At 40.0% G+C, this 27331-nt stretch overlaps 2 protein-coding genes across 5 annotated transcripts in view; one reads left to right on the top strand and one right to left on the bottom strand.

Annotated features, from left to right (window-relative positions):
* Positions 1–724: 724 nt before the first annotated feature.
* On the bottom strand, positions 725–8132 carry ncdn (neurochondrin). Its single transcript, XM_058619182.1, has 8 exons — positions 7758–8132; positions 7311–7536; positions 4892–5936; positions 3577–3746; positions 3173–3411; positions 2275–2490; positions 2032–2174; positions 725–1342 (listed from the first exon to the last, which is right to left on the bottom strand). The coding sequence occupies exons 2-8, from the start codon at positions 7530–7532 to the stop codon at positions 921–923; spliced, it is 2457 nt and encodes an 818-aa protein (XP_058475165.1). The 5' UTR covers positions 7533–7536; positions 7758–8132; the 3' UTR covers positions 725–920.
* Positions 8133–9031: 899 nt separating this feature from the next.
* kiaa0319l (KIAA0319-like ortholog) overlaps positions 9032–27331 on the top strand; it is a 40676-nt gene continuing 22376 nt past the window's right edge. The window contains exons 1-15 of one of the 4 annotated variants that reach the window (XM_058619180.1): positions 9032–9188; positions 10690–11190; positions 12910–13085; positions 15190–15307; positions 17851–18119; positions 18514–18597; positions 19399–19636; positions 21281–21379; positions 22717–22814; positions 23004–23091; positions 24476–24568; positions 24960–25092; positions 25206–25311; positions 25472–25594; positions 25687–25810. In XM_058619180.1, coding sequence (XP_058475163.1) covers positions 15214–15307; positions 17851–18119; positions 18514–18597; positions 19399–19636; positions 21281–21379; positions 22717–22814; positions 23004–23091; positions 24476–24568; positions 24960–25092; positions 25206–25311; positions 25472–25594; positions 25687–25810 — 1549 coding nt within the window. In that variant the 5' untranslated portion in view covers positions 9032–9188; positions 10690–11190; positions 12910–13085; positions 15190–15213. Of the gene's footprint in view, positions 9189–10689; positions 11191–12909; positions 13096–15189; positions 15308–17850; positions 18120–18513; positions 18598–19398; positions 19637–21277; positions 21380–22716; positions 22815–23003; positions 23092–24475; positions 24569–24959; positions 25093–25205; positions 25312–25471; positions 25595–25686; positions 25811–27331 lie in introns of those variants that run through there. The other 3 variants (XM_058619178.1, XM_058619179.1, XM_058619181.1) reach the window with 3 other exon arrangements.

Genomic DNA, 27331 nt, shown 5'->3' with positions numbered 1-27331 from the left:
TGACCACATTAGGTCTGACTGCGCCACCCTGTGGCCACTTTAGATCACTGTTCTCTAATCTCCACTGCTGATTTTTCAGCCTCCATTAAATTTAATTCACTGGTGATCTACTGTGTTTATATTACAGCACAAATAATAGTTTCATGCACAAAACAACACTAAAACTTCACATTTACCCACTTAATATGTTCAAATGTTATACGGATCCACCAAAGCAAAGCAGAGACAACATTGGCTGTTAGAATATGGACACACACTAATAGTAGCACCATGTCTCATTTTGGGCAGTTTAGACAGTTCTATGCTGCCAGCTTTAGATTTTATATACACCATACACTTATAATACCCTGTATAATCCTTTAGGTTTGATTGCACTACCTTTTAGACCTGTATTTTACTGGCTGAAATGCAATTTCACGGCCTTTAATGTTTTTATTTATTGTCTTGCCTATTTTGTCAGCTGGTGGACAACTCAAGTTTCCTACAGGGATTAATAAAGTACATCATATTTTATCTTAATCCAACCTCCATGCCATACCATGTTTATTAACTATAAGTATTAATGTTGATTTACAAGCCTTATAATATAAATATATAAAATAAAATGTGTCAGGATCACAACCAAAATAATTATTTAATAATATTATTTCTTCCTTAGGTCTTACCTACATCCCCAGAACAAACAAACATGGCTGTAAAAGAAAGTGACAAATGGAAACATAAGTTTTCTGTTCTGACAAAATAATTCTTTATTAAATGCATTTACATTTTCACATTCACATGTAAGAAACGTTTTTTTCCAGTCATGCAAATAGTGAATGAGCCTCTTTATTGGGGAATAATTCCACTGAAAAATATGATCGACAGAAACATCATAAACCGCTGTGCTTTTATTTATTTAGTTGGACCTTATTTGATTTTCACTTCACTGCCACCGACTTCTTCAGGTTCCTCATACAGCTCAGCGCTCCTTTATCGTGTCTCATCATCATGTCTCTAATCTCCTGCTTACAGAGCGTGCACTGCTCAGCCACGGCACACAGTGCTTCCTCTAGCGCCTCCTGTGTGTGCTGGTCAGGTAGTGCGCTGCACTGGCCCAGCATGGTGAGTGTGTGTTTGAGCCAGCCTTCCTCTCTGAGGAGGCTGGTGATCCAGGGCTGAGCGCGGACGCAGCCTCCCAGAGCCTGCAGGCCCAACCTCCAGAGCTCGGCGGCCTCGTCCCAGCTCTCCTCCCAGCCGACGCTCACCTTCACCGGACCGGGGCTGGAGCCGGAGTCCATGGCGCCGCGGAGAAACCGGAGAGCGGAGGAGAAGAAACGCCTTTGGCCTGCTTCTGCTGATGCTACAGGAACAAAACAACAAACATGGATTCATGTTAATGTTTCTTATCTAATGCTGCCAACAACTGAAAGTTAGAGTTGCATTAATCTACTTTGGCCACTAGAGGACACAAAAATTCCATTTAAAGCCACTATGTTTTCCCCTTCTTCCTCACTTTCACACTACAGTGAGATGAATCCACCCAATATTTATTCTTCACTTATGTGGTGATACAGGTTTATACGTTTGCTCTAAGAATCACTCAGTCAACATTAACTATTAAAGGTGCAGGAGGTTACTGGCAGAAATTGAACAAACTGTTTGTTTATGTGTGTAATCACTTTAAAATAAAAATGGTCTGGTCTTCATGGCTTTAGATTAAGACTTTTAAATGTGTAAATGTAAGTCTGAACTGAGGTCAGTTAAAAAGACACATCACTGGAAAGAAAAGACGAATACAAGAACTGAAAAACTCCAAAACTCTTTATATGCGGACTCAATTTATAAAGATGACAAACTATGGCAATCTAGTTCACAATAAGAACAAATCGGTGTACATAATGTTTTGGACCATTTTTTTCCATTCTGATCCAGTTTTTGATAATGACAGCTGTAGAGTTACAGCATCATTTACATACAACAGCACAGAGACTATTTGCATAAATTGTTATATGGCACTAAATGTGAGTGACTAACCAAAACCGCTCTCACCTGCAGGAGATAATTTGAGTCGGCCGATCATTAGCCCCAACGTGCAGTAATTTGCCGCAAGGACCAGGAGGCGGGGTTTGTGCACCAACAAGGGAAGTGCTTCACTCAGAAAAGCCTCGAGCGTTTTGAAACATGGGTCTTTCCTAGAAAACAAACAAACAAAGAAGGAGAACAAAGTTGGAAATGACGGAACAGATTATGTGTTGTGTGGTTAATTCACAGGCAGAAGATGAGTTATTTCACCTGACTCTCTCTGGTTCTGTGACGGTGAAGTTGAGGAGGGCAGAGCAGACCGTCTCCATGCTGGGATCTCTGCCCAAAACCATGCCACCTTTTCCTCTGAGGGAAGTCCAGCTCTGGGACAGGTAGTCCACCAGCAAGGCCGGGGTGTCGAGTGTGAGCAGCACTTTCCTGGGACCTTCCTCTGCCGACAGGTGGCACAGAGCTGGGAGGAGGTACCTGGAGACAACACAGACATAAAACAAGGTGTACTTGTAAGGGGCCGTACTCATGCAGTGTGCACAGATACAATGTTTTCAAGAAAAAGAATGACGTGTATCCGTTTCAAACATAATTAAAAATTGGTCTATTGATTTACTAGTTCAAGCTAATTAGAAAGTAAGAATATACTGAATAGCGACTAGAGGGCGACTCAACTGGTTATAAAATGAGAAAATTAACCTACTTCAGTATGTCTCAATAGTTTCGGGTCTTCTTTATTAGAACATGATGTCTTTTCCATTTAGAGGAAAATAGACTGTAAAGTATGGCACATATGAGTGGACACGTGTGTTACCGACAACTGGAATCATCCAAAACCTCTTCCAGCTGAAATAGGGGTGACGTCACATCCACATGCCACTTAGTTGTGATGTACCTTTTTTCTGGGATCACACTGAGATGAGAATATCTCAACATTTTGGAATGCACTGAGCACTTGAAGCTCGTCTTTTGAATTTCTGGCCAAAAAATGTTTAACCGTCCTCTGAACAACAATCATCCAGATTAATCTATATAATCTTAATTGGAGTGAAGGAAGAGCAGCACTGGTAATCTATTGTCTGTGATAGTTTTTTTCATAATAAGGAAAGGATTTATGAACAGCCTTTCATGCTTTATTTCTTTGTGTTGTAATTCTTACCTCAAAGGTTCTTTGCCGGTCCAGGCCAGCCTCTCGTCAGAGACACTCATGTCAGCCATCCAGTCAGAGAGGCCCTGCTCTGAGCTCTCGCCCTGCAGGTGGCTCCGGCTGTATCCAATCAGGAAAGGCAGCAGTCCCATCACTTCCTCCTTCAGACAGGAAGTCTCCTCAGCCAGCCACGAGCACAGAGAGCGGAACGTGGCAAAAACAAAAGGGTCGCCATATTGATTTGGATCGACCTACGGCAACAGGAGGAGAAGAGGGAGAATGCTTAAGTGACTTCTGAGGAGAGTTTGGCTTCTACAGTGCTTATAATGATTATTATTACAGGAAGAATTACATGGTGCACAATGGGAGATTTCTTAGGAGCAAGTAAAACATCAAAGATGATGGTGTCCCCTCACCTGCTGTAGGTGGTATATCAAAGCGGAGAAGGCCTCCTCCAGCACCCTGAGGACCTGCCTGCTCTGCTGCAGGCTGAGTGAGGAGACAGAGCTCTGAGAAGGTGCAGTTGTCTGCGTCAATGCTGAACTGCACGCCTGCTCTATAGCAGCCTCCATGATTCTGTAACAGCCTAAGAACAAGAGGAGGAGGTTTAAAGCTACAGTGCGTAACTTTTGGTGATTTGTTTTGTTGTTGTTGTTGTTCTTGATGTTGTTATTCTGCCTCGGTTTGGTCTTTGTGAACAGAAAAGATGCAACATTATTTATATAATGGAAACAAGCTCTATCAACCAAAACTATCAGACCTGACTGAGGGAGTGTTGGTGTGTATACACAGGCAGCGCCGGGGAGGGTGGGGACAAGAAGCATTTATACCATCAAACCACTCAACGACTGTTTTTATTTTTAAGCAGTACAATTTTTAAATAATAATCCCACCTGATTGCAGTCGCCTCACTTTACTAGCGCAATGTTGCTGTTGCCTACTTCTGTTATGAGGTAAAATAAATCACTTCCTGTGTGCAGCACAGGAATGTTGCGGGGCGAAACATCAACCTGTTTTGGGACTAAAGGTGGAAATGGCTACAATCTGGGACATTCACATGTGAATGCTCATTAATGTGTATTATTGTTAATTGGCATTGTGTAAACTTAAACAAAGGTTTACGCAGGCTTTTGTTTGTGTTTAAAAAGGTAGGGCAACTTTAAATAATGAAAGTAGTTAATTGTGTTCTAATCTGACTTGGATAAATTCCAAACACTATTAAAAACAGGTTAGAATTGAACGGCATGATCAAAGAGTGACAGTTGTGCACCAGTTAGCTCTCATTCCCAAGCCCTGATATTCACATTTTGTTCATTTGGCTCTGAATGAAGTAAACTATTTAGAAGATGCGTAATTATAATTATTAACTTTATTGACTTCTCTGTCCTCATTCTGCAGGTATCTATGACTCCAGGGCTGCGGGATCCAGATCTAACACTACTATAGCTATTATTATAGTAACCATTATAATTATTGAAATGTACATTTCACTTTTGTTGCCTTTTAAAGATGTCGTTCCCTGTCTCCCTGCTATAACTTACGACCAAGGAAAGGAAATATTCGGTACTACGGGTAAGCCAGTGTGTTGTCTTTTGTTATTATTTTATATTATTTTTAATCAACAATCCCCTGATCCCACTGTCATCAAACTAGGTTATTTTGTTATTGTTTTCATTGATAAAACCTTAGTAGCAGAAATGACTGTGTGTATAATGATGATTAATACACTACCTGTGAGTGTGTGCTGCAGCTCTGGACTCAGCTTGTTACCAGGCGGTTCCTCCAGGCCCATTCTGACCTCCACACACGCCCGGTTCACCAGTAAGCAGCAGAACTTTGGCGGTCCCAACAGCTCCCACCCGTACAAATCCAGCAGACATGCACTGAGGACCAGTATCGGCCCGATCTGCCTCGGTGTCAACTTCGCCTGCATCATGGGCCTCAATTCCCCACACACACGGCTCATGGCGCCCTTCAGTTCCTCACTATCCACCGCCACTCCTGCTGGGGGAAGAAACTGCACCAACTGGGAACACATATCCAGTCTGGCCTGGTCTGCAGACTCACAGAAATCTTTACAGAGCCTGAGCAGCAGAGTGAGGAGTTCTGCACTGTGTTTACTCCACACTTTGTCTTTGGTTTTGCCAGAGAGGAGGCGACCAAGCAAGGGAAGCCCCTTATCCTGGCTGAGAGTCTGGTTTTGTGCCACTGCTTGACAGAGAGCGGGAACAGCACCCCTGCTCAGTAACTGATCAGGACCTCTGGGTAAAGCACACACAGCGGTCAAAACCTGGTAGCAGTCGGAAGCCATGGCCTCATCAAGACTGGAACATGCTGACGTTTCTTTAGATGCTGGTGCTCCATTTGTTGCAGTGCCATCGTCTTCTTTTTGCTTGCTGGAGTGACTCTCTCCGGCCGATATTTCCACTGTAATATCTGTGCTTGACCTCTCTGCTGACTGTCCTTCATTATCTGGACTCTGACCCATCTCTTCTTCTTGTTTCTGCTGGTTTGGCAGGGGACCGTTTGCTAAAATACCCAGCAGGAGAGGGATGGTGATAAGGAGCTGGGGATGGGAGGCCATGTCTGGGTCTGTGCTCAGGGCAGCCAACAGAGCTGTGCCTAGTGAAAGGAGCTCATGTGGGGGTAAGGCGGAGCTCTCGCTCCCTCTGACCGCTGTCACCAGAAGCCGAGCGGGAAGGTTGAGTCCCACGGCCTCGAAGATGCGTCTCAAGGTGGGTTTGTCAAGTTGGCTTGCTGGGCACAAACGAGTGATCTAAGATGCAAAGAGTATAACAACAAATAAAGTCACAGTTACAAAGCAATCATCTGTTAGTTGTGCGGACTAAACCAACAAACCTTCTAAGATAAATTACCTTTACATTGTCATGTGCCCCAACAGTAACGCAATGATGCCAACAGTTCACATAGGGACAAGTTCGGACTGGGTCAGAATTCAATTATAGAAAAAAATATTTTATTCAACAGCAATGTAACAAAAGTTTGACATGTTTATGCATTTGTGGCACATAATAAATAATACTGAATTGGATATTTTACATTAGATTTCAGAAATATCTCTCTACTTTAACAAGTGCTTGTCAAAGGAGAGTGCAACTTAGGGTCACAAAGGGTGACAAAACAAAACTATACTGTTCAATCTTAAGGGGAAGTCCATAAAATGTAAGTGGCAGTTCATAAATAAAGGCATCCTTAGCACTCTGATGTACAAAATTATAGAAAATCTTAAATTATAACACATTTTGGCCCAATAGTCAGTCATCATGCGGGTAAAGTTTCTTCAATCTTTTATTCTAGGGATGAGCTTACACAATATTATCTGTCCAGCACTATCCAAAATCACTATTGGAAAAACATCAAGTCATTCTAAACCATTTGTCAACTCTTTATATGGTGCAAATGGAAAATGCATTGGCATAAATGTGTCATTACCAGCTAAATTGTTTAAAAGAGATAAAAGACTGACTGACTGATATTGGTAAAAATTCAAGACCTGAAATCAAGATTGGACACAAAAAAATGTGGTATTGAGCCATCCCTAATTCACTCAGGGCATTTATTACAATAATCATTGATCTTTTTGACCATGAAACCCAGCACAGGGGATAGGCAGCTCACAGCAAAGCATGTGAGCATGAGTTAGTAATACAAATCCCAAACACCAGAAACAGATATTCTGAAACCAGGGAAGATAATGGAATATAAGGGATTTTACAGAACACAGTTACACTGTAAAATGTATACTTGTAATTTGCACCATTGCAATACCTAAGTTGTTATTACTCACACAGTCTGTGTCTAATTTAAATTTTATACTTAATATTTGTCTACATGTATTGCATATTTTCTATTCAATTCTATTACTTTTTTGTATTTTGTATCCAAGTTAATTTCCACAGTGTGGGGATTAATAAAGACAAGATTAATCTAATTGAATATAAAAAAACTATCTGCATGGTTAATCCCTCATTGCCTGGTGGTTCAATATGAAGACATAAAATAGGATTATGTTATAAAACTCAATTATATACAAATATGAATAATGAGGATTGTTGATGTTGTGAATAGGGCCACAGCCAGTATAAAACCAGCTGAATTTCATGATATTGCTCACATGGAGGAGACTTACCAACAGAAGAGCAGCCAGTGTGTGACTGTCATTTTTGCCGTGTTTGAGGGCATGAAGGCATCTCTCCAACACATCTCTCTGAGCATCTGTCAAACCACCTCCTGCATCCTCCTCTGAGCCTCCTCCACCTTCTCCTCCTCCCTGCTCCTCTTCTCCAGGAGGCCGGCTGCTCACAGCAGTTTTCCCGTCGGCGGTGTCAGCCATTACGACCTTCGCGAACATGCACCTCGAGAGATAAATAACGAGTAACGTTAGGAAAAATGTGAAACGGGTTAGTAAATGCTGCACTCATGCCTGCCACACACACACGCTCCTCGGTGTCAACAGCGACAAACGCCACCTTAATATTATGATGTGCAGTCAGTCTACTCGTGGTTTCTCAACAACAGTTTGTGGCGATGTAAGATTCAAACGATGAATTTCTTAATTTTAATAAAGATCACTTACTTTATAGATAGCCTTCTCGCGCGCCAAGGCTGCTCGTGGACGCTCACCGGAAGTTGACGTTCACGTACGGCGACTTGGAGCCAATCAAAACCGCGCTACAAGTTTAGTCGACCAATCAGAGAGGGGATAGTTGGCAGGTGGAGGCGCCATTTTGCTTCGTGTTATAACGCCGTTAAAGCGACGTCACATCACACATGAGCATCGAATGTGTGCATGTAATAATATGTATAATGTAAGTATAGTTTTATTAGTAACACTACATTTTACATGTACTCGTGTTTAGTTCAGCAGGTTGTCGTTGGGCCGAACTAATTCAATAATAGACGGCGGTTACGCCAGCTGTCACTCTTATTCTCATGGTCCCTCAGCGTGGATTGCGCCAGTATTCTCGATTGTGTGTTAATGTTGAAGCTGCGTAGAACAAGATGCCCCATTTCCGCTTTTCAAAATAAAGGGACTATAAAATACTGAAAAACTACCATCATTAAAAAGAAAACAAAAACATACAACCGATTCCCATTTTGAATAAAAAATACTTTGAGATAGCATAAAAATAAATATTTAATTTATTGACTAATTGCAGATTTGGGTTAAGCTCTGTTCAATAAATTAATCTATATTTACTGCATTAACTCACAGATATGCAAATATCTGGATCAACCATTGTGTAATTGAAGACACAACATGTATACAGTATAATGCATTTTTGCACTGAATATCAATCTAGTATCTGTTACTTTTAATTGAACACACATATACACAATGTACTCATTGGGAGCATATAAGCAAAGGCTGTACAGCTTTACAAACGTTAAACATAGGAAAGAATAAAAAAAAGTTTTTTAATAACAATCAATTAAAGGCAGACCATGGAATAAAAGGGCATTAAAGTAAGGAAGGCATAAATCCAAAAAATGTGTGGATATGTTGAAAAAGTATTTACTTGCTTTACTACATTGAATCGTTAATGCTTAAAATCATTAATAGAACATGCAAAAGAAGAGTTTTTTCACTTCCAAAAATGAATGTGCTATTTAATAACTCCTGAATGTACATTGTAAGTTAGTCGTATATATTTGAGTTAAACCCTGTTGTGTGTGTGGAAACTGTATATATTCTTTTTTGTTCTATATATATATATATATACATATATGTATATATCTATATAGCAGTTAATGCATATACATATATATATATATAACTAACTAGTTTTTATTTTGGAAATCCAGTCTCCGGAAGTGTCTTACGTCCCTCCCCTGTCTCTTGACGGCGGTCACACAAGCTCGTCAGCTGTACGAGCAGCGACAGAAACGCTGACCCATTTTACTGTAGCCGCGGAGGGACAACGACAACAACAGCAGCAGCGACGAAACGACACTTCCACAGCCTCTGACCGGATAGGGAAACCCCTCTATTTCGTTCTCCAACACCGTAAGTCCCTGCGCACTTCTCCCTCTGTCACGGTGTTGTAAGTAAAAACGTACCGGATGAATCCTGCTCGGTTTGTAGTCTTGGAGGAGAGATGTCAGCAGCTGTTGTCAGCCTCAAGGTGCCGTAAAACGCGGGGGGTGATCCCGGATTATAACAGGTGTATTTATTACCTCAGTGTGACTTACCTCAACCTTCATGCCTCAGTGCTGGGATGTCGTTATTTCATTAATTAGATAAAAAACCCAAATTTTGATATAGTGTTATTGATTCAGCCCTCACTCCTGTGTAAATGTGTGATATTACAATGCTGTATTTTGCTGTAAGCATCGGCCTTTAGTGATATTATTTCACAGCTTGATAAGATGCACAATGTGTGAACCCACCATTTTAGATGTAATGCTTCCACTGTATTAGTTTATTCATATATATATATTATTGTACATTGTGTTTTCAATATCTCTCATTCACATCACTGCTGTGCTTTCCTGTTAGCTTTACTACTTCAATGATAAGATGATATTAAACAGAATGCAAAGGAAAATTCCTTTGCATTCTGTTCAGAGGGAGAACAAAATAACTTCTTTATAAGCCTTATACTTTCCATTCTACTTTCCAAATCCCCCACCAGCTCTTTGCAACCTGTTTTCTAATCACACACTTATTTTCAGCTAATTAATGAATCCCTGCCGTAAAATAACATATCATTTGTTATGGTTGGTTTCATCCATCATTAATTTACTTTAGTAATTTAAAGGCAACCAGAGCCTCCAGTGTCTTCTTATTTAGAAGATCTATTTTGACAATAATAAACAACTGGGGGGTGTTTAGTCTTAATGAATGACTTTAATATTATCAATTGATCCCCTGAGCAATTTGCTGACAGTTCATTTTAGGGCTGCAACTATTTCATTATTGATTAATATGCCAATTGATTTGTTGTTTGGTCTATAAAATGCAAAAAAAAGAAAAGGGTGATAAACGTTGATCGGTGTCTCCTAAACCTGTAAGTCACAACGTCCCTGAAATGTCTCGCTTTGTCCACTAATCAAACTAATTCAGTTTACTGTCAGAGGAGCGACTGGGAAAAAGATTAATTCATTATCAAAATAGTTGCTACTTTCTTCAGTTAAGAGCAGGTATTTTGTAATATAAATAAATACTCACATCTATTGCAATCAGTGCATACAGTTTGTTGTATTGTTTGCGAGACAAAGATAAAACATGCAGTGAATCAGAGCAAATGCTAAAACTAATAATACAAGACAAACTGGTTTGATCGATCACGTGAATACCAGTGAAATGAATATGTGTTAGAGGCAAACTATAATAGTTATTTAGTTTGTGAATTCATGTTTTGTAAGTGTTAGATTCTACTTACTGTTTTAGGAATAGATTGCAATTGTCATTGCAGTAATTATGTTTCTATAGTTGTCACAGCAGAATAGGAGCATTACTATTATTTTGCCGGCGTTTGTAATAAGATTTTTCTTCCCTGTTGCAGCCTGGAAACACCTGTCTCCTCCACCAACCTGACTTGATTAAAACCATCACAGGGATTAGATGGTGTGGCTGAACGAGAGGAAGAAGAGAGAGAAAGAACCTTGGAGAACTTGTGGAGGCTTTTGGTCACAGAGGCCATTGTTCAACAGAAGCTTCTCAAGGGACGAAAAGCCATTGAAAAGTCTGTAATGGCTGAGCTGTCATCAGCACAGGTGAGTGAATGCACCTGAGCATTACTGCTGCTGCTGCTGCTGCCGCCGCCGCTGCAGCCCCTGGACATTTATTGCGCAGTAAAAAAGGGAAGATCCACATTACTGTGACACCAGGAAGGACACAATCCCCCACATTTCTTTTTGTCTGGATGGTTTTTTAACCTGGATTCTCTTTCACCTGGGAAGGGAGCGAATGACTAATTGTGGTTTTGGGAGCCGTTTGAGCTGAGCTGCAGAGGCTCAAGCGTGTCCACACGCAGAAATGAAATACATGGAAGAAGAACACACAGGTTTGTGTCAACAGTTCATATTGTGTAACCAGATTAATTTTGTTGTGGTGTCGCTGTAGCATTTTTACTGTAAAATAATAATTATAATAACCCTTTTTATTTGTATAAGGCTTTAAAAAATGCTGAAAGACACTTGACATCAATAGGAAACAAGTAAAAGAAGCAGTAAAATACTCTACATTAAAACAGACATACTTATACTCAGCCTAAATCACAGATCAAAAGCAGCTCTGATGTTCTTTATATATTTTTTACATTGATGTCATGATCGTATGAACTTGGTTGGTTTTTTAAACAGCATCTTTCTAAAAATGATCAAATAAGATAGGATAGTTGAAATGTACATACGATAAGTACAGAAATAATCAGCTATCTTGTATTGGAGGAGGTTACATTACATGATTACATGTTTTAAATACAGACCAAAAGAAATATAGTTATGTCATTTGCAACCATATACTTATATAGTATACTCCAATATGTTATATGCTTCTTTGAGTGTCCGGAGAAGCGCTATAGAATTTGATGTATTATCATCATTATTATTATTATTATTATTATTATTATTTACTATCATTATCATATAAGTATGAAGTGTTATGAGAACTGAATCCACCTTTTGTATTACAAGAAAACAGATTTATGTCTGAGGAAAATGGTTACATGCAGTTACATGTTGGACATAGTCTCTGCCTTGTCCCCGCCGTCTTTTGACTGTTTATCTTCTAGCACTGTTTTTTATCAGTTCTCATGAATTTGAAGCGAGAAACTTCCTCCTCACACTTCCTGCAAGACAGGATGTTGAGTGTTAGGACGTTGACTCTGACTTTGACCATGGTTCATTTACATCAAACTCAGCTTATGGACATACAGTCTGGCTGGTAGAAGACTATAAAAACTCCAAAACTAGACACATATAGTTAGATGGTGGAGGACAGATTGCACAATTTGCTGAGCTGTGGTCTTCAGTTAAGGCTCAGGGATTACATCATGGCACAGATTGTTATAGATTGAATTATTTGATTGATTGATTTTCCTTTTTCACATCTGTTTTGCTTCAAAGCAGAAGTCCCTAACAGGATTGTGAGATGTTTTAAACCTCGGCAACAGGACATTAGCAGCGTTGCACCATAATGAAACTGACTAATGACAAACATTTCACTTTCTCTTGCACATTGACTTCAGAATCGGTGAATTATTTTTAGGAGAGGTGTGTCTGCTGTTGATGAAGTGTTTCATCACGATCATGTGGTGATGCTCCGATCCACATGTTGTTACATACAGTTGAAATATCAGGGGGGCTGAAGTGATTTACACAAGTAATTTAAGTCAGTGTAAAACACACAGTAGACAATCAAGAAAATGGTAAAATATTTCCCAGCCTGATGTCAATAATCATCGTTACATCAACTATATTTACACAGTACACAGAATAAAGAAAAAAACAAAGGACCACCTGCCATAAAAGTTCAGTATGGAGCTGATTATTAAAAAACATTATTAAATTGGTAGGAACTGACATAAACAACCAAATAGTGTCAACAAACAAGGCATTTAAAGCATTTACCACAGTGCAGAATGTTAAGGAGTAAAGTAAAGAGTACAGCGACAGACTCATTAAGACGTATGATAGAGTTAAACCAGTTTCCTTGTTGAGTATAGTGTGATAAACACGTCATCAACACATTAAATCATTTCTCTCTGTCTCGCTCTCTTCAGCATTGTTTTTGAGCAGCTGAGTCCGTGAAGGCCCCAGCGCCGGCCATGTTGGATCTCTTCCTCAGAGTGCTGGCGTTGACCCGTCTTCACCCGTCGCCTCGCAGCGGCACGCTGCCAACCTAAACCCTCACTCTCTTCCTGCATTCCTCTTCTTCCACTGCCTGGTCGGGAGAAAGGTAAAGTAAGGTGTGCTTTTTTTTCTTTTTCTTTGTTTTTTTTTTCTTTCTTAAAGTTGGCAGTTGTTATTTAGAGGGCGTGCTTGATTACAGTTAGCAGGTTTTTGAATAAACAAACTGTAGATTAGTTTGCTAAGTTGCCCTTACACACAGTAAGTTTGTTTACTGTGAGTGGGAGTGGGAGTCTGATCACACCTAAATAGTTGATGGGGTGTGAGACCTGAGAATCATCACGCTCACTGTGGTGAAATTAAATCCTCAAAAACACTACATTTGTGCATTTATTTGGTGACGTTGTAACTGCTTCATTGATGCTGTTACAACGCATCAATGCAGTTGGTTGTAGAGATTCAAGATTCAAAGATTCAAAGTGTTTATTGTCATATGCACAGTAAAGAAACACGTTTCCCTGTACAATGAAATTCTTACTTTGCTGTCCACTCAAAAACACCAGCATAAAGTAAGAAAGAGATGCTTTTGTAAAAAAAAAAGTATAAATATACATAAGAAAAATATAAATAATTACAAAGAAACTAAAATAACATATATGCATAAAATAAGTGTAAAAATAAGAACTGTACTGTGTACTGTACTGTTGTACTGCAGTAGGGTGCAGTACAACATGGGTTGTACTGCACATGATAAGCTTGTTTATTTGACAGTGTGAAACCTTTTACATGCAGTTTTCTTCATCAACTTTTCTTATAAGTGCATTTTTAAAGGTGGAAGTTCATCTTATTCCACTGCATCTGACAGGCAGTATATTTCATACAGCCATAGGTCGACTGCAAGCCCTTGCGAGGAATCGATTTATTGACTCTAGTGTGTCCACCTCCGCTACACTAGGTGATGATACGCCCCCTTAGCCGAGTCTTCCTACCATCCATGAACTTTAAAATATTAAATTCTTTAAGATGGCAGAGCATAAAATTGCTCTCTCACTAGCCTGGATCTTGACAAGTTTATCTCGCTGTTGTCTTCTAATATTTCTGTGTCAGCCGACACTGAAACAATAAGTTGACTCCAGTCGTTGTCTGGGTGTGTTAGTCTGTCATTGAGAGATTTGATTTATTAGCACTTCTGTCAGACTAATGAGTGAAGTGAACTCAGTCATTGCCAGATACTGGATTGGGATCCTCAGCTGGGTCACGGGAGAATTTTTTTTTGTGTCGCCTAAATAATTTGCTGAATTGTTTCCAGCCTTTTACTTAAGATTAATTAAATAATACATACAATATGTAAAATGAAATTCAAATGTTCATCTCCTGAAATTGTCCTGGATTACCAAATTTGTTCTTGTCGCCATCTGTATTTATCTTTAAAAAGTTGGTCCCTGTATAAAACCACTGTGTTAACATGTCTTTTAAAAGTCCAGCTGTAGCCCGTCTAACACAGCAATTATTTTTTTCCTAAGTGTAACACATATTAGTCTCTTGCTCCAGCGCTGAATCACAATGTTTTCATGCTTTCTGGATTCCAGGGATATGTTCATTAACATCGGGATGGCTCGAAAGCACTTTTTCTTGCCCGATACCAATGTCACAACCTTGAGAATTAAAGAGGTATTTGTGTTGATGCATTCACCCCTGAGCCAGAAACAGCCATTTCTAAAACATGATTTTAACTATAATAAAACATTTTCTGCCTCAATAAAGAACAAATAGATAGCAATGGATAGTCTTGTTTCTGCTAATTGATCCAGTAATCTTAACCATTATTGGATGAAAGCCAGTACTGCATATTATATCTGCTCATCTCTTATTACCAGCGACATTATTCATGTCAGATTCAATACAAGTCGCATTTGACAGTTCACATTCACAACGCTCATGCATACATGCATGTAGGCAAAAAAGCTCCCTGGATTATGTTATAAAGTCAAATGTGGTGGAACAGAAATGTCCTCTCACGGTGTCTTTGTACCTTTTCATACAGTAAGGTGCAGACCTTGAACGAGCTGTGTAAAAAGAGGATATGTAGCTGTTTCATTTTTTTAGAATTGAAAGTATGACTGGAATTATGAGAGTTTGCAGTGACTGAGCTTGTGGCAGGTTAGCGACACATAACGATGATGTGCTTATGTCGCTCTGTTGTCTCTCCCCAGGTCTTCTTAAGGTCTTCAAGAAAAATGTCCTATGCACATCACAAGCTGCTCACCTGGAGCGAATCTCACTTCGCCCTCCTGCCGCTGACCTACCTGTGGCTCGTGGCTCTGACCACAGGTAAAACAAACACCAAACAGGAAAGCATTTGTTGACAGAAAACGAATAAAGACACTCGGGTCTGTTACACCTCCGGTGCTCATCTGTATTCTAGATACACGGAGTAGATTCACACACCTTTGATTGCTCAGGGTGGGTCTTTATCTGTCTTGTCGGGGTTTACTGTATGTGTTTAATGCGAGGTTGACACACTGAGGACTGTTGGATCCCCCACTGTGTCTGTCGGTCTATCTGTGTGTGTGCATATGCATGTGTGTGTACGTGTGTGTGTGTGTGTGTGTTTGTGTGTATTTGCTCATGCGCGTCCCTTCTTTCAGATGCCATGCCACTCAGTGGCTTACAATGTGAAACGGAACAATAAGGGCCTTGTGGGTAGACACTGTGTGTGTGCGCGTGTGCGTGTGTGTGTGTGTGTGTGTGTGTGTGTGTGTTGAGAGGACTAGCGGACAGAGAAACAGTGAACAAGGCCCGGGGCATGACACCCCTTTCTCAAACAAACTGTAGCACTTTTGTGTGTTTTTCGTTAGTGTTTTTTTTCCCCGACTTGTCTCACACTGACGCATCCCGTAAAGTTACCTCTGGCTCTAGTGTTGCCATGGTAGCAGCAGTTATTCCCAGACGGTCTAATGGACTGCACTTTTCTTTCATCTTTCCTTTCGCTCGAGTTTGCAGAAGTCAAACAGTTTCACATAGTTATATCCCACCTTTATATGATCTATCGTCTTTTTCTTAACCGTTCACAGGTTATCCCACCCATCGTTCCTGGGTGGGATAAGAAACGGTGAACCCACGTCATCCAGGTTCATTGTTTATAATGTGGTGACTAAGGAAAACAATGCGCCTGTCATTGAGATTACAGCTCACGTCAATCGCTAATGAAAAATGCATCAAACAAATGGAGACTTTGCATGGTAATCGACTCCTTTCTCTGTGCCGCTGTTTGGAAAACAAGTGGAGCTCATGCGGCATGAAACAAGGTCATGGATGCATGATGGAAAAAGGTTGCTCCTCGGTTATATTTCTGACAAAATAACAGTTCAGTTAGCCCTGCAATACCAATCAGGACTGAAATCTAGAGGTTTATAAGATAAACTGTTGAATAAATAATATTGTTTGTCTGAATAATGCAGTACACAACAGTAAAAAACACAAAACAACAACAATATAAAGTCTGCTCTTTACGTTCAGTAAAGTAACAGGACATCATTGTGTTAAAATACAGTAACAACATTAAAACATATCAAATGTGATGGATACAGGACTGGGTTGATTTTACGACTGTAGTTTTTCTTTATTCCCTGAAGTGACTCAGCCGAAGTCCTTACATCTTGGACTACTGTATTACTCACGTCCGGTTTGGCTTCTTTGTCTCTGTGGACATTGACTTAAGTAATGTTGAATACAGTATAAAACCTCCATTGTGCCGTTTTATTGTACCTGGCTATAAAAGAAGTGTTTCATCTGAGACAAATGATGGGTTTATCCGACAAAGGGAGCACATGAGAATTCTTTTATCGCCTGAAGTAACACACAAGCAGAAGAACTCACACACACACACACTCTTAACAGCTAAATGTCCTGGTTCACTGCACTGCTGATGTGAGTCTGATAAGGTCTGGCTCAGTGGGCGGAGCTTTGTGCGTACTGTGCTGACTGTGCTTTGGGTTTTAATCAGTACCTTGTTTTGTCGGGGTGGAGGGAAGGCTAACTTCCTCTCTCTGCTGCTGAGTTGGCTGACTCCTCTAACCGAGGCCGCACACTGGCTTTTCTTCAGTCGGAGCGTAATCTGTTAAGTGTCACTGGTTTGGAGCAGGAATTCACTGTGGGTTTTACTTTGCCCTTTTGCCTGTGACTCTGCCAAGTTCACCCAACAATGGCTGGACTGACACAGACGAGCGTACACTGCCCAGTAACTGTGCATTTGACAGATCCATTTGATCAAACTACATTCTGTCGTGAACGTTCTTCTTCGTGACCACTCTCTGGAGCCGTTGCATGTATCTTCTTTTGCACGCACTAATACATTATTTACAGAGGGGATGCATGTTAGACATGTGCACAGCAACTATTTTGATACTTCAACGAAGGACAGTAGACTGATCTTTGTCGACTCGAACCTCCATCATCCAAACTCTGCCCTGCGTGTTTTAGATGTTTCCCTGCTCCGACAAACCTGATTCAGTTGGTCAGCTCATCAGCAAGCATTGAGAAACCCTGCTGAATAGACTGGTGAAGGATAGGATGCTCCAGACACATTTCTGTTTTGTTCTCCACACACTTTCCAAACAGCAAAGCTGCTGTGGCAGATGAGCGGCGCTGGTAATCTGTGTTTGTTGTTAGGTGCAGCAACTTCTGTCATTTCAGCAGCTCCCGGGTTTTGGTTGCTTAGTAACAACAGATGCAGAAACAGAAGCGCCACACTCCCTTTCTGCTGAATTGTGCCCTCTTCTTATAACTGTGATCTTGTTGCAAATGTCTTGAGTTATTTTAATAAAAATAACATTTATTTTTTAACATCCTTCCCGTCTCCCTTCCTGGTCCAGGGGTGTCGGCAGATCTGTGCAGGGTGACTGGCGGGGTTCTGGGGATGCACTGGAGCAGCGCCGTCAGCCTGGGTTGGTACCCTTTAGCAGACGGGATAGGTGGGGCAACATGTTGGGAGTCCTGCTGCTTACATCAGCACTGCAGTGCCGTGTGGAGCATCGGCGGGCGCTGCATCCTCCTCAGCTGCTCGAGGAAGAAGGGCTGCCCCATCACTTTCCTGCCCCAGCCTCACCAGGAGTCTCTTGGCCTCCTTCAGTTGCTCTCCAAGGCACGTTTATTTCATCTCACACACTGATTCACCTTTCAGATTGTTGAGCCATTGATTGGATTCATGCTCAACACTGCCCACAACAAATACATCAGTCTTAAACTAACGTTACTGACTTTCTCTTATTGTTAAGAAACATGGAAACTGGGGTGATTTCAGCTGTAGATGAGCGTGTTTTGTTACAGTTAAAGCTCAGTATGCACCGGCTTCAATTAATCAGTGGCTCTGATGTTTGTTTGACATATCTGTGCCATATCACTGTTACGTTATTTCGCATGGCAAGTCCCATGAAGAATAAACATAATACAGACAGCATTGGTCGTAGTAATTGATACTGACATTTATAGAGAACAAATGTATTTCTAAAACTCTTTGTTTGTATCTTTACTTAAAGGGTCCCGTCCGAGCGAAACGCAGAGCGGCTCGTCGTGCACTTCCTGCCGGAAGCAGACCACACCCAGGAGACCTCACAAGCACGGTAACGTCACAGAATATTTGCTTGTTTGTAACTTTTTTGTAACCATTCTCACGCGCTTTGATTGTTTCGGTCAGTGGATCTCAAACTCTTTATACCGAGCAAAAATAATATTGAGCTCTCAAAGTAACACCATGATCACCAGCAACATTAAAATACAGTGGTGTAAATACTTTGCGCATGTACTTCACACACTGGTATAGCGACATTAGATTATTGTTATTTACTTTATTATTATTTCTAGTTATTTGTTTCATTTTCTACGCACACTGGTAAAAATTCCTCTGATCAAATCATCATTATTTTTATAGTATTTAGTATTTCTGATTTTCCTCCAAGTACCACAGGAGTTTGACAACCCCAGTTTGGTTTAGTCAAATAAAAGTGTGGTGGAGGTACATTTGAGGAATGAAATAATAAATCTAAATACATTTTATAAAGATATCAACCTGGATATATATACACAACCTCATATATTGTGTAGAAAAATGCACAGAAGTCCTTGATTTATATCATTAGTAAACATTTTCTTGATCTTTATTGCTAATTTAAGCTCTTCTTCAATGGAACTTGATGTCATTGATTGATTGATTGATTGATTCCATTTTGAGGAAAACAGACTATTAAGCACTGTACAAAAGTGTGGACACCAGTGTAATTGACAGCTAGTGTCGTCCAATGGTGCAGGTGACGTTTGTGAACTTCCAGTTGAATAAAAACTCACATTGTACTGGTACAAATGAGGAAGACTATTTTCACTTTCTATGCCTGAAAGTTTGCTTAAATCCTTAATTGTCTCTGCAGGAAAGTTTCAAGCTGGAAACATCTTTCCCCACTCCGACGTCACCCAGCACCATCGCACTCCAGGTACCCCAAAAGAGCCTTAGCCCTTTATCCAATGGGAGTTCACACACAGCTGTAGCATCATCACAACAAAACTCAACGGTGGACAACACTGTTGATAGTCCGGCGTCTTCCAACAGCAGTGATGTCACCTCAATCACAACCGAACTGAATGTCATCACAACTCCAACAAAGGCTGGTAAGACTATCAGAGATTGGCTATTTCCAGCTCATTCAGTAATTTGCCATCACTTATTAATTATCAGCTAATATATAATGTAACAGCGCTGTGGTTGTGCAGCCGAGGAGAAAGATTCCACATGACTCTCACGTCCTTTCTTCAAGCTTACGTGCTTTTATGGCTCACGGGCACTCATGTTCTACCTTCTCGTTTGCTCGAGCTTGCTGATGTTTGACAAAACAAAGACGTACTTTGCCCACGAATGCAACGGCAGACTGTGCACATGTTATTTTTCCCACATCAAAGTCACACCCGTCGCGAGTGTGATGCCGGGTCAGTGTTATCACTAGGAATGTGCTGAGAAGCCTCAGGCTTATCCAAACAGGAATAACTCGCACGATCAGTTTCTCCACCCTGAATGAAAATAGCACCTCTCCTCTGTTCTGACATTAGATTTCCGATGTGTTTACAGCAGACAAAGCCGTGCACATGTTGGTACGGACTCTGTAAACTCACAACACTGGATTTATTAGTGAGCAATAACAAGCTGAGCTGGTTTTGAAGGAAAGCTGCACTTTTGAAACACAATTAGAACCAATGATTCTCTAAGAGAGCAGCTTATGTTCACATTAACCACCTGATGCAGTTCACAGTTTTACACAAGATGATCAGTTTATTAGACATGAGGATTAATGCTTAACACGGTTGTATATCTGGCAATTCCCCCAATTTTATGGAGCAGTATCACTGAGTAAGCAATAAATAATATCTAGTATTATCACCTTTTAAGAGGACCTTTTCCCCACATTTAGTAGATATGGAGAAATGGTAACATTTTGTCAAAATCTCAATATGGCTTTCTGCAATTTTTAAATTGGAGGTACAATATTTATTGAGGCCTGAAGAGACATGTGTCAGAATACCATTTTAGTTTAAATATTGTCCTGACTTACACATCATATTCTTCAGACTATAGAAAACCTTTTTGTTTCCCAGATCTGCACAAATCTAGTCATCATTTTAAAAATGTTTTTCAATGAAAATGAGAGTAATGATGTAAACATTACCATTTCTTCTAATATAGCAAATACAATCCCAGTTTCAGTCTAAATAATCGCACGTTACATAATATTTATTCAAAATTGTTCTTTGAAATCTTGTTTCTCTCTACATCTTTCTGCAAGTTCTGTGTCCAAGCTTGTTTTAGCTGTGTCTTTAGTCTCCATTAGTACTAAAGATGACAATTTTCCTGGAATTTAATACTAAATTTCTGAAGAAATCATTCACAGGCCACAGGCTTTAGCATCACCAACTGTCAAGATACATTTCTGAGGAATTGGGAAATGGTCCTGATTTCTTTGCCGAGATTAAACCCTAGATGACATCTAAGGATATTTAGCAAATAAATGCTTTTTAAATAATGCTATGTGTGTTGTTTGTTGCTTTGCAGGTAGTGAACATTGGCTTTTCACAGGTTTTCACGAAAAACCAGCTGCCTAATTCATGATAAACACACTCTACAGTAATGATGTTGACCAGAAAAATATATAAAAATGTATTCCCTCCATTACCTGACCAGTTCCAGTCCTTTGGTTGCCATGCCAGCCTTACCCTACTGTCATTTTGGCATCGTCTCTGATCATGTGTTGTCACCCACAGCAGTGAAGGAGCTGGTGGTGTCAGCGGGACAGAGCGTGGAGGTCACACTTCCCCGCAACGAGGTTGAACTCAATGCCTTTGTGGTCCCACCGCCTCCGACAGGTAAAAAACCACTGCACCATAAATTAAACAGTTTACGCAAATAATCCAACTGAATCAGACATTTCTGTTGCTATAGAATATTCTATCAACAGTTCTGTTAACATAGCATAGTTTGATGATGACTCATCAGTGCTGTGAAAACTCCTATGGAGCGTAATGTGACCAAAATTAAGAATATTATAATAATAATTCCAGACACATCTTAATCTATTTATTATTCGAGGATGATAATATTCATGTTCAGATAACCAGAAAATATAGTTTATATGGCAGTTTCTTTTTTAGATGATTGATAATAAGGTTGATTTATGACCTAATAAAGTGCCTGTTGTGGTCTTCTGTTGCTGTGGCCCATGTGTTGTGTGTTTAGAGTAGAGCTGCAACTAACAATTATTTTCATAATCAATAAATCTGTTGATTATTTTCTGGATAATCGAGTACTTGTTTGGTCCATGAAACAAACAAGTGACAATGTTCTCAAATGTTGCTCTTGCTCTGTCCACAAACCAAAATAATTCAGTTTTAAGGATTTCTTAAAATATTTACATTTAAGAAGTTGAAAAATCATAAAGCTTGTTTTAATTATTAAAAAAAAAAAAAAAACTCAAACCGATTCATCGATTATCAAAATAGTTGATGTTTAATTTAATAATCGATGAATCATCGTTGCAGCCCCAGTTCAGAGATGGTCTTTATTGCCTTTCTGTGGGTAAGGGTTTGTGCCTTTCTGTCGTCTAGAACCAGTCTGACCATTCTTCTCTCACTTCTGACATCAACAAGGCATTTTCTGCTCACTCATCCACTCATTCTCTGTAAACCCTAAGATGGCTTTGTGTGAAAATTCCAGTAGATCACCAGGTTGTTGAAATACTCAGCCCTGGCACCAACAACCATGCCACATTCAAAGTCACGTCAAAAACGCCCTTCTTCCTCATTCTGATGCTCAGGTTAAATGATGTTCACGTGCCTAAATAAACTGAGTCACTGCCGTGTGCTTGGCTGATTAGATACTTGCATCATATTTGAACAGGTGTATAAAGAAAAGGTTGATAAGTGTATCCCTGTAAACATCGTCACTGTCAGTGTCACATGTTTTAGTTCAACACTGAGTCAGCATCTCTGATTGTTGTATTTAGCACACTGTTTGTCAAACAGAAATTTAAATCCAGCTTACACGTCATAAAAATTTCCAATCCCGTGATCTATTGTTGACAAGCTCCTTCTGTGCTAAGTCTCTCATGTGAAAATGATTCTTATCTGACACCTTTGATTTCATAGCATGAGTAATTTTGTGTACTGTCCTGACTTGTTAAACACTGCTGTTTCTCTGCTCGCAGGGACGAACTATGCATTTGACTGGCGCTTGATATCACATCCCAAAGATTACAGTGGGGAGATGGAAGGAAAGAAAAACAAGACTCTTAAACTCAGCAAGGTACAGATGAACCGCTCTCACTTTCGTACCCTGCTAATAATAAAGCATGCAGCTGCAGCTCCACTGAACACAATAAACAGAAGGTTTCAGTTGTCTCAGAAAGGTCGTTTCCTCTCAACGCTTGCTTGTTTCACTCAACCTCTTCTCTCTCTCTCTCTCTCTCTCTCTCTCTCTCTCTCTCTCTCACAGCTGACTGTGGGTCTGTATGAGTTTGAGGTGATGGTGGACGGGGGGGGAGCTCATGGAGAAGGTTTTGTCAACGTCACGGTCAAACCAGGTGAGCGGTCTCATTAATGTCCTCATGGTCAGCAGAGGGTGTTTACGTGTTCCTGTGCGAAAGGCCATGAAACAACCAAACACCATTCACGCTCTTGTAAAATGAACGGCAATCTCTTACACAAGTATGGCAAAATAATGAAGTAATGGCATTTTATAACGGTTAACCTCAGTGTGACATCATAAAAACGAGCATGTGTGATGAAGGGATGTGTATAAGATAGCTTAACGTCACTTCCACGAGTGTCGCAATTCAAATTCAAAACATTGGAAGGTGTTATCCACCCTCCCCAGACTAGAGGCTCTGGCTCTGTGGTTGCCAGGTAGTTTCAGGATCTAATAGTCATCATACAAAGATTAAATTGGATTAGACTAGATTAGGTTTGACTTTATCGATTCCACACTGGGGGAAATTCACCTGTTACAGTAGCAGGGTTGGGAGTACTACAATAGGACATAAAATACGCAATATCAAATAAATAGAATAGCAGTGCTATAAACAATGAAAATGGAATGTACATGTATGCAAAAAGGGTGTTTATAAATATACGAGATATATCGGGATATAAAGCCGCACACGGGTTATTTCTCTAAACTCATGAAACGTTTTCTTTTGAGATGTTTGTGCTTCTCAAAGGAGAGCGATAATACACTGTAAATACACTTCACTGTATTATCTGTATGACATGATCTTAAAATACAGTCATTACCTTTCATTTCAGTTAATACCTGCTTTATTTCTGTCTTTTTAATGTTCAATGAAGGATATGTACGTGTGTCAGAAACAATGAAATTACATTTATGGAAATACATTTAAATACAAATATGGTCAAATTCTGCTATGACAAAGATAATTAGTGTGTGTAAGTGTTATTAAGTGCCAATCATTGATTATTTTTAATCAATATATAATATTTTGTGTGTTTCATTAAATTATGAAATATGATGATTATCAATACAACAGCCAAATTAAAACCATATAGATAATATATCGATAAACTGCTCAGCCCTATTAACAAATAAAAAAAATGTAATATCAAGCCTTTTTTTTACCTGTTTTATATGAGAAATTGATGTAAACGATGGCTTGACCCTGACAAACAGAATAGGATATTTGTGTAAGAGTTTTCAGGAACAATTTGTGCAAGACTATTATATATGTGTTATTGTGTCCACCCACAGCAGGATGTTTTTGATCATATTTTCCTTCCTGAAAGAGTCAATGAGAAGGAATGATCATAAGTCAGTGCACAGTTGATGCCTCTTGTTTAACTTCATCAACTCAGATCATATTACAGGGAGATGAGGCTGCTTTCCACCCACACACACACTTCATGACTATGACTTGCTGACAGTGCCTCGCTTTCTTGTCTTCCACCTGACAGAGCCTCGGGTAAACAAGCCTCCTGTTGCCATAGTTTCCCCAAAGTTCCAGGAGATTTCCTTGCCAACCAGCTCTACGGTGATCGACGGCAGCCGTGAGTCTCACACACACACACACAGAGAGACAGACATATCTAAGGAATAATTTAATTTATTATAATTTCCTCTGATCCTTTAATGTATCTATTTTAAACTTTTATTTCATGTGTACTTTTACACTCTTTCGACTTTCTCTTTTAAAGCTGCAGGGTGTTAACTTTGCTAGTCGCTGGACAGGAATGTCGCTGGATAGTTTAAAACACTGCTACAGTATACTGTGTTTGGAGCTGATAAGCTTTTAATCATTATTGTGTGAATTCATGGCAGTGATTTGAATATAATAGACATTTGTTTCTATTAAAAATGTACCCACCACCGCTTCTATAAAGTACATTGAATTACCTCTATGAATGCCTTTTAAATACATTTTCCTTGCCCTCTTTTCAGAGAGCACTGATGATGACAAGGTCGTTGCATGGTACTGGGAAGAGGTCAAAGGTCCACTGAGGGAGGAGAAGGTCTCTGCCGAGACACCCGTCCTCACTCTCACCGGCCTGGTGCCTGGGAACTACACGTTCAGGTGCAGATGAACCTCATTTATCTCAAAGCTGAATACTAAGTTACTATGTACATTTATAATGTGTAGCCCATAAAGTTTGTATATTTAATAAGATGAATGTGTCCTTTTTGCAGTTTAACAGTGACAGACTCGGATGGAGCCAAACACTCGACGCAGGCCTCCCTCTCTGTGTACAAAGCCAAGGATTACCGGCCCGTGGCCAATGCCGGCCCTAACCAGGTGTGTAAAATTTAGCAACATATGGTGAAGATGCATGTTGCAGCTGGTTCCTGATTTAAATATAAACAGGCTCATTCTGGACTAATGAAAAGCAATAATTGTACACTACAAAATAATTATTATTTACAATTATTTTATCTTCAATGTCTGAAAAATTCAGGTCATCCAGTTGCCTCGCAACTCCATCACTCTGTACGGCAACCAAAGCAACGACGACCACGATTCACTGTCTTATGAGTGGTCCCTGAGCCCCGAGAGCAAGGATAAAGTGGTGGAGATGCAGGTGAGAAACTCGTCAACATTATTTTAACTCATGCTTTGAGCTTATTCTTCCATGAGTTAGAGCGTGGCAGCTAACGGCGTGTGTGATTTCAGGGCGTACGGACGGCGATTCTGCAGCTGTCAGCGATGCAGGAGGGGGACTACACCTTTCAGCTGACTGTGACAGACTCATCTGGACAGCAGGACACCGCCCAGGTCACGGTCATTGTGCAGCCAGGTAAAATGCTGGATGAGCATTTTAATTCAATCTTGTTCTTATAGTGCCAAATCACACACAATTTGATATAATAATATCCGCTCTGGAGTCACAGGTACCAGCAGAGCGAGGACAGAGAGATTATTAATAACAATAAGCATAATAATAATGCAGAAAGAAGAGAGAGAAAATGAATAAGGTTAGTGTCATGTCATAATGTAACGTGCATACAAAGAGAGTGGGACAGGGAGCGCCATGGGAGTTCCCCCAGCAGTCTAGGTCTATAGCACCATAACTAACAGATAGTTCAGGTTTTCCTGAGCCTGCTCTCACGATAGGTTTTTTATCAAAAATCAGGGTTTTAAGTCTAACTTTAAATACAGAGAGATTAATCACCTCCTGAACCAACACTGGGAGCTGGTTCCACTGGAGATGAGCCTGGTAACTCTACTCCTACTCTGCTTCTACGCGTACAGACTCTGAAAACAACAAGTAAGCCTGCATTTTGAGGGTGAAGTGATCATTTGGGATGGTGAGGTACAACTAGTTCTTATATATATATATTAGTTACAAATAAATAAACAAACAATCAAGAGGACGGGGCAAGAATTGTCTATGTCTTGGTAAATGTTGTGCCAAGCCTCTTGTTTTCATACATTACATAGATTACATTCAGTCCAGTGGATAGATCACATCACAGAGAATCACAGGACTGACATGGTGTAACATACATATAGAGGGTTTTAACAGACTTATTGGAACATCCTGATTTGCAGTAGTCCAGTCTAGATCTAACTAGTGTTTTTTGAGTTTGAGTTTTGAGTTTAGCAGGTGGAAAAAGGTTGTTCTGGAAATTAGTCTTGCATGCGGGTCAAATGACAGGCCCTGGTCAAAAATAACTCCCAAGGTTCTTCACAGTGAAGCTGGAAGCCATGGTAACGGCATCCAAAGTGATAGTCAGGTCAGATCATGTTCAAGTGAAAAGGAATGAAAAATACTCAGGACACCAGATTTAGCTTCATACTGTCTTGCTGCTGTGCACATGCTTTACCTCATGTTTTGTGTAGCTGTATATGTTTGTAGCTGTGGTTTGTTTATTTGTCTGCAGGATCATGCAAGAATTTTAATGATTTTAACTAAACATGGTCAAAATTTTTTTATTTCATTCATTTATTTTATCATAATCCTTAAAATTTGACCATTATGCAGAGAAAGTCAGAATTAGTGATATGAAGCAATCATCAGTGTGAATTGCTCCATTTATGATCTTGGGCTCTATGAATGTGCACAGCGTGGAGCAGATTGAGATAATAATCTTGATCTAGATGTGTGATGTGATCTTGACCTTATACGCCCTGGACAGATTGCCTGTCGAGTTTGGGTTTGTTTGTGCAGCTGTCTGCACTTATGCCAAACCACTAAAACTGAGACACTAAACTCTTTATCTCTTCCTTTATGCTCATTACTTCCTGAGTTATGTCTTGTTTACACGTGCTCTCTCAGGCTTCATACAAATATGAGCGTTATTTATGCAGCACACTG

Source organism: Solea solea, chromosome 20 (assembly GCF_958295425.1).
Source record: "Solea solea chromosome 20, fSolSol10.1, whole genome shotgun sequence".
NCBI lineage: Eukaryota > Metazoa > Chordata > Actinopteri > Pleuronectiformes > Soleidae > Solea > Solea solea.
The sequence above is the reverse complement of the archived record's forward strand: the minus strand, read 5'-3'. Positions and strand labels throughout refer to the sequence as shown.

Bases quoted from the DNA above. Each gene is read 5' to 3' on its own strand.
- ncdn (XM_058619182.1), bottom strand. From the start codon at position 7,532: ATGTTCGCGAAGGTCGTAATGGCTGACACCGCCGACGGGAAAACTGCT. The intron at 3,412-3,576 runs GTGAGGGGACAC...CTGTTGCCGTAG, and splicing joins TGATATACCACCTACAGCAG to GTCGATCCAAATCAATATGG. The intron at 1,343-2,031 runs GTGAGAGCGGTT...TTGTTCCTGTAG, and splicing joins ACTCAAATTATCTCCTGCAG to CATCAGCAGAAGCAGGCCAA.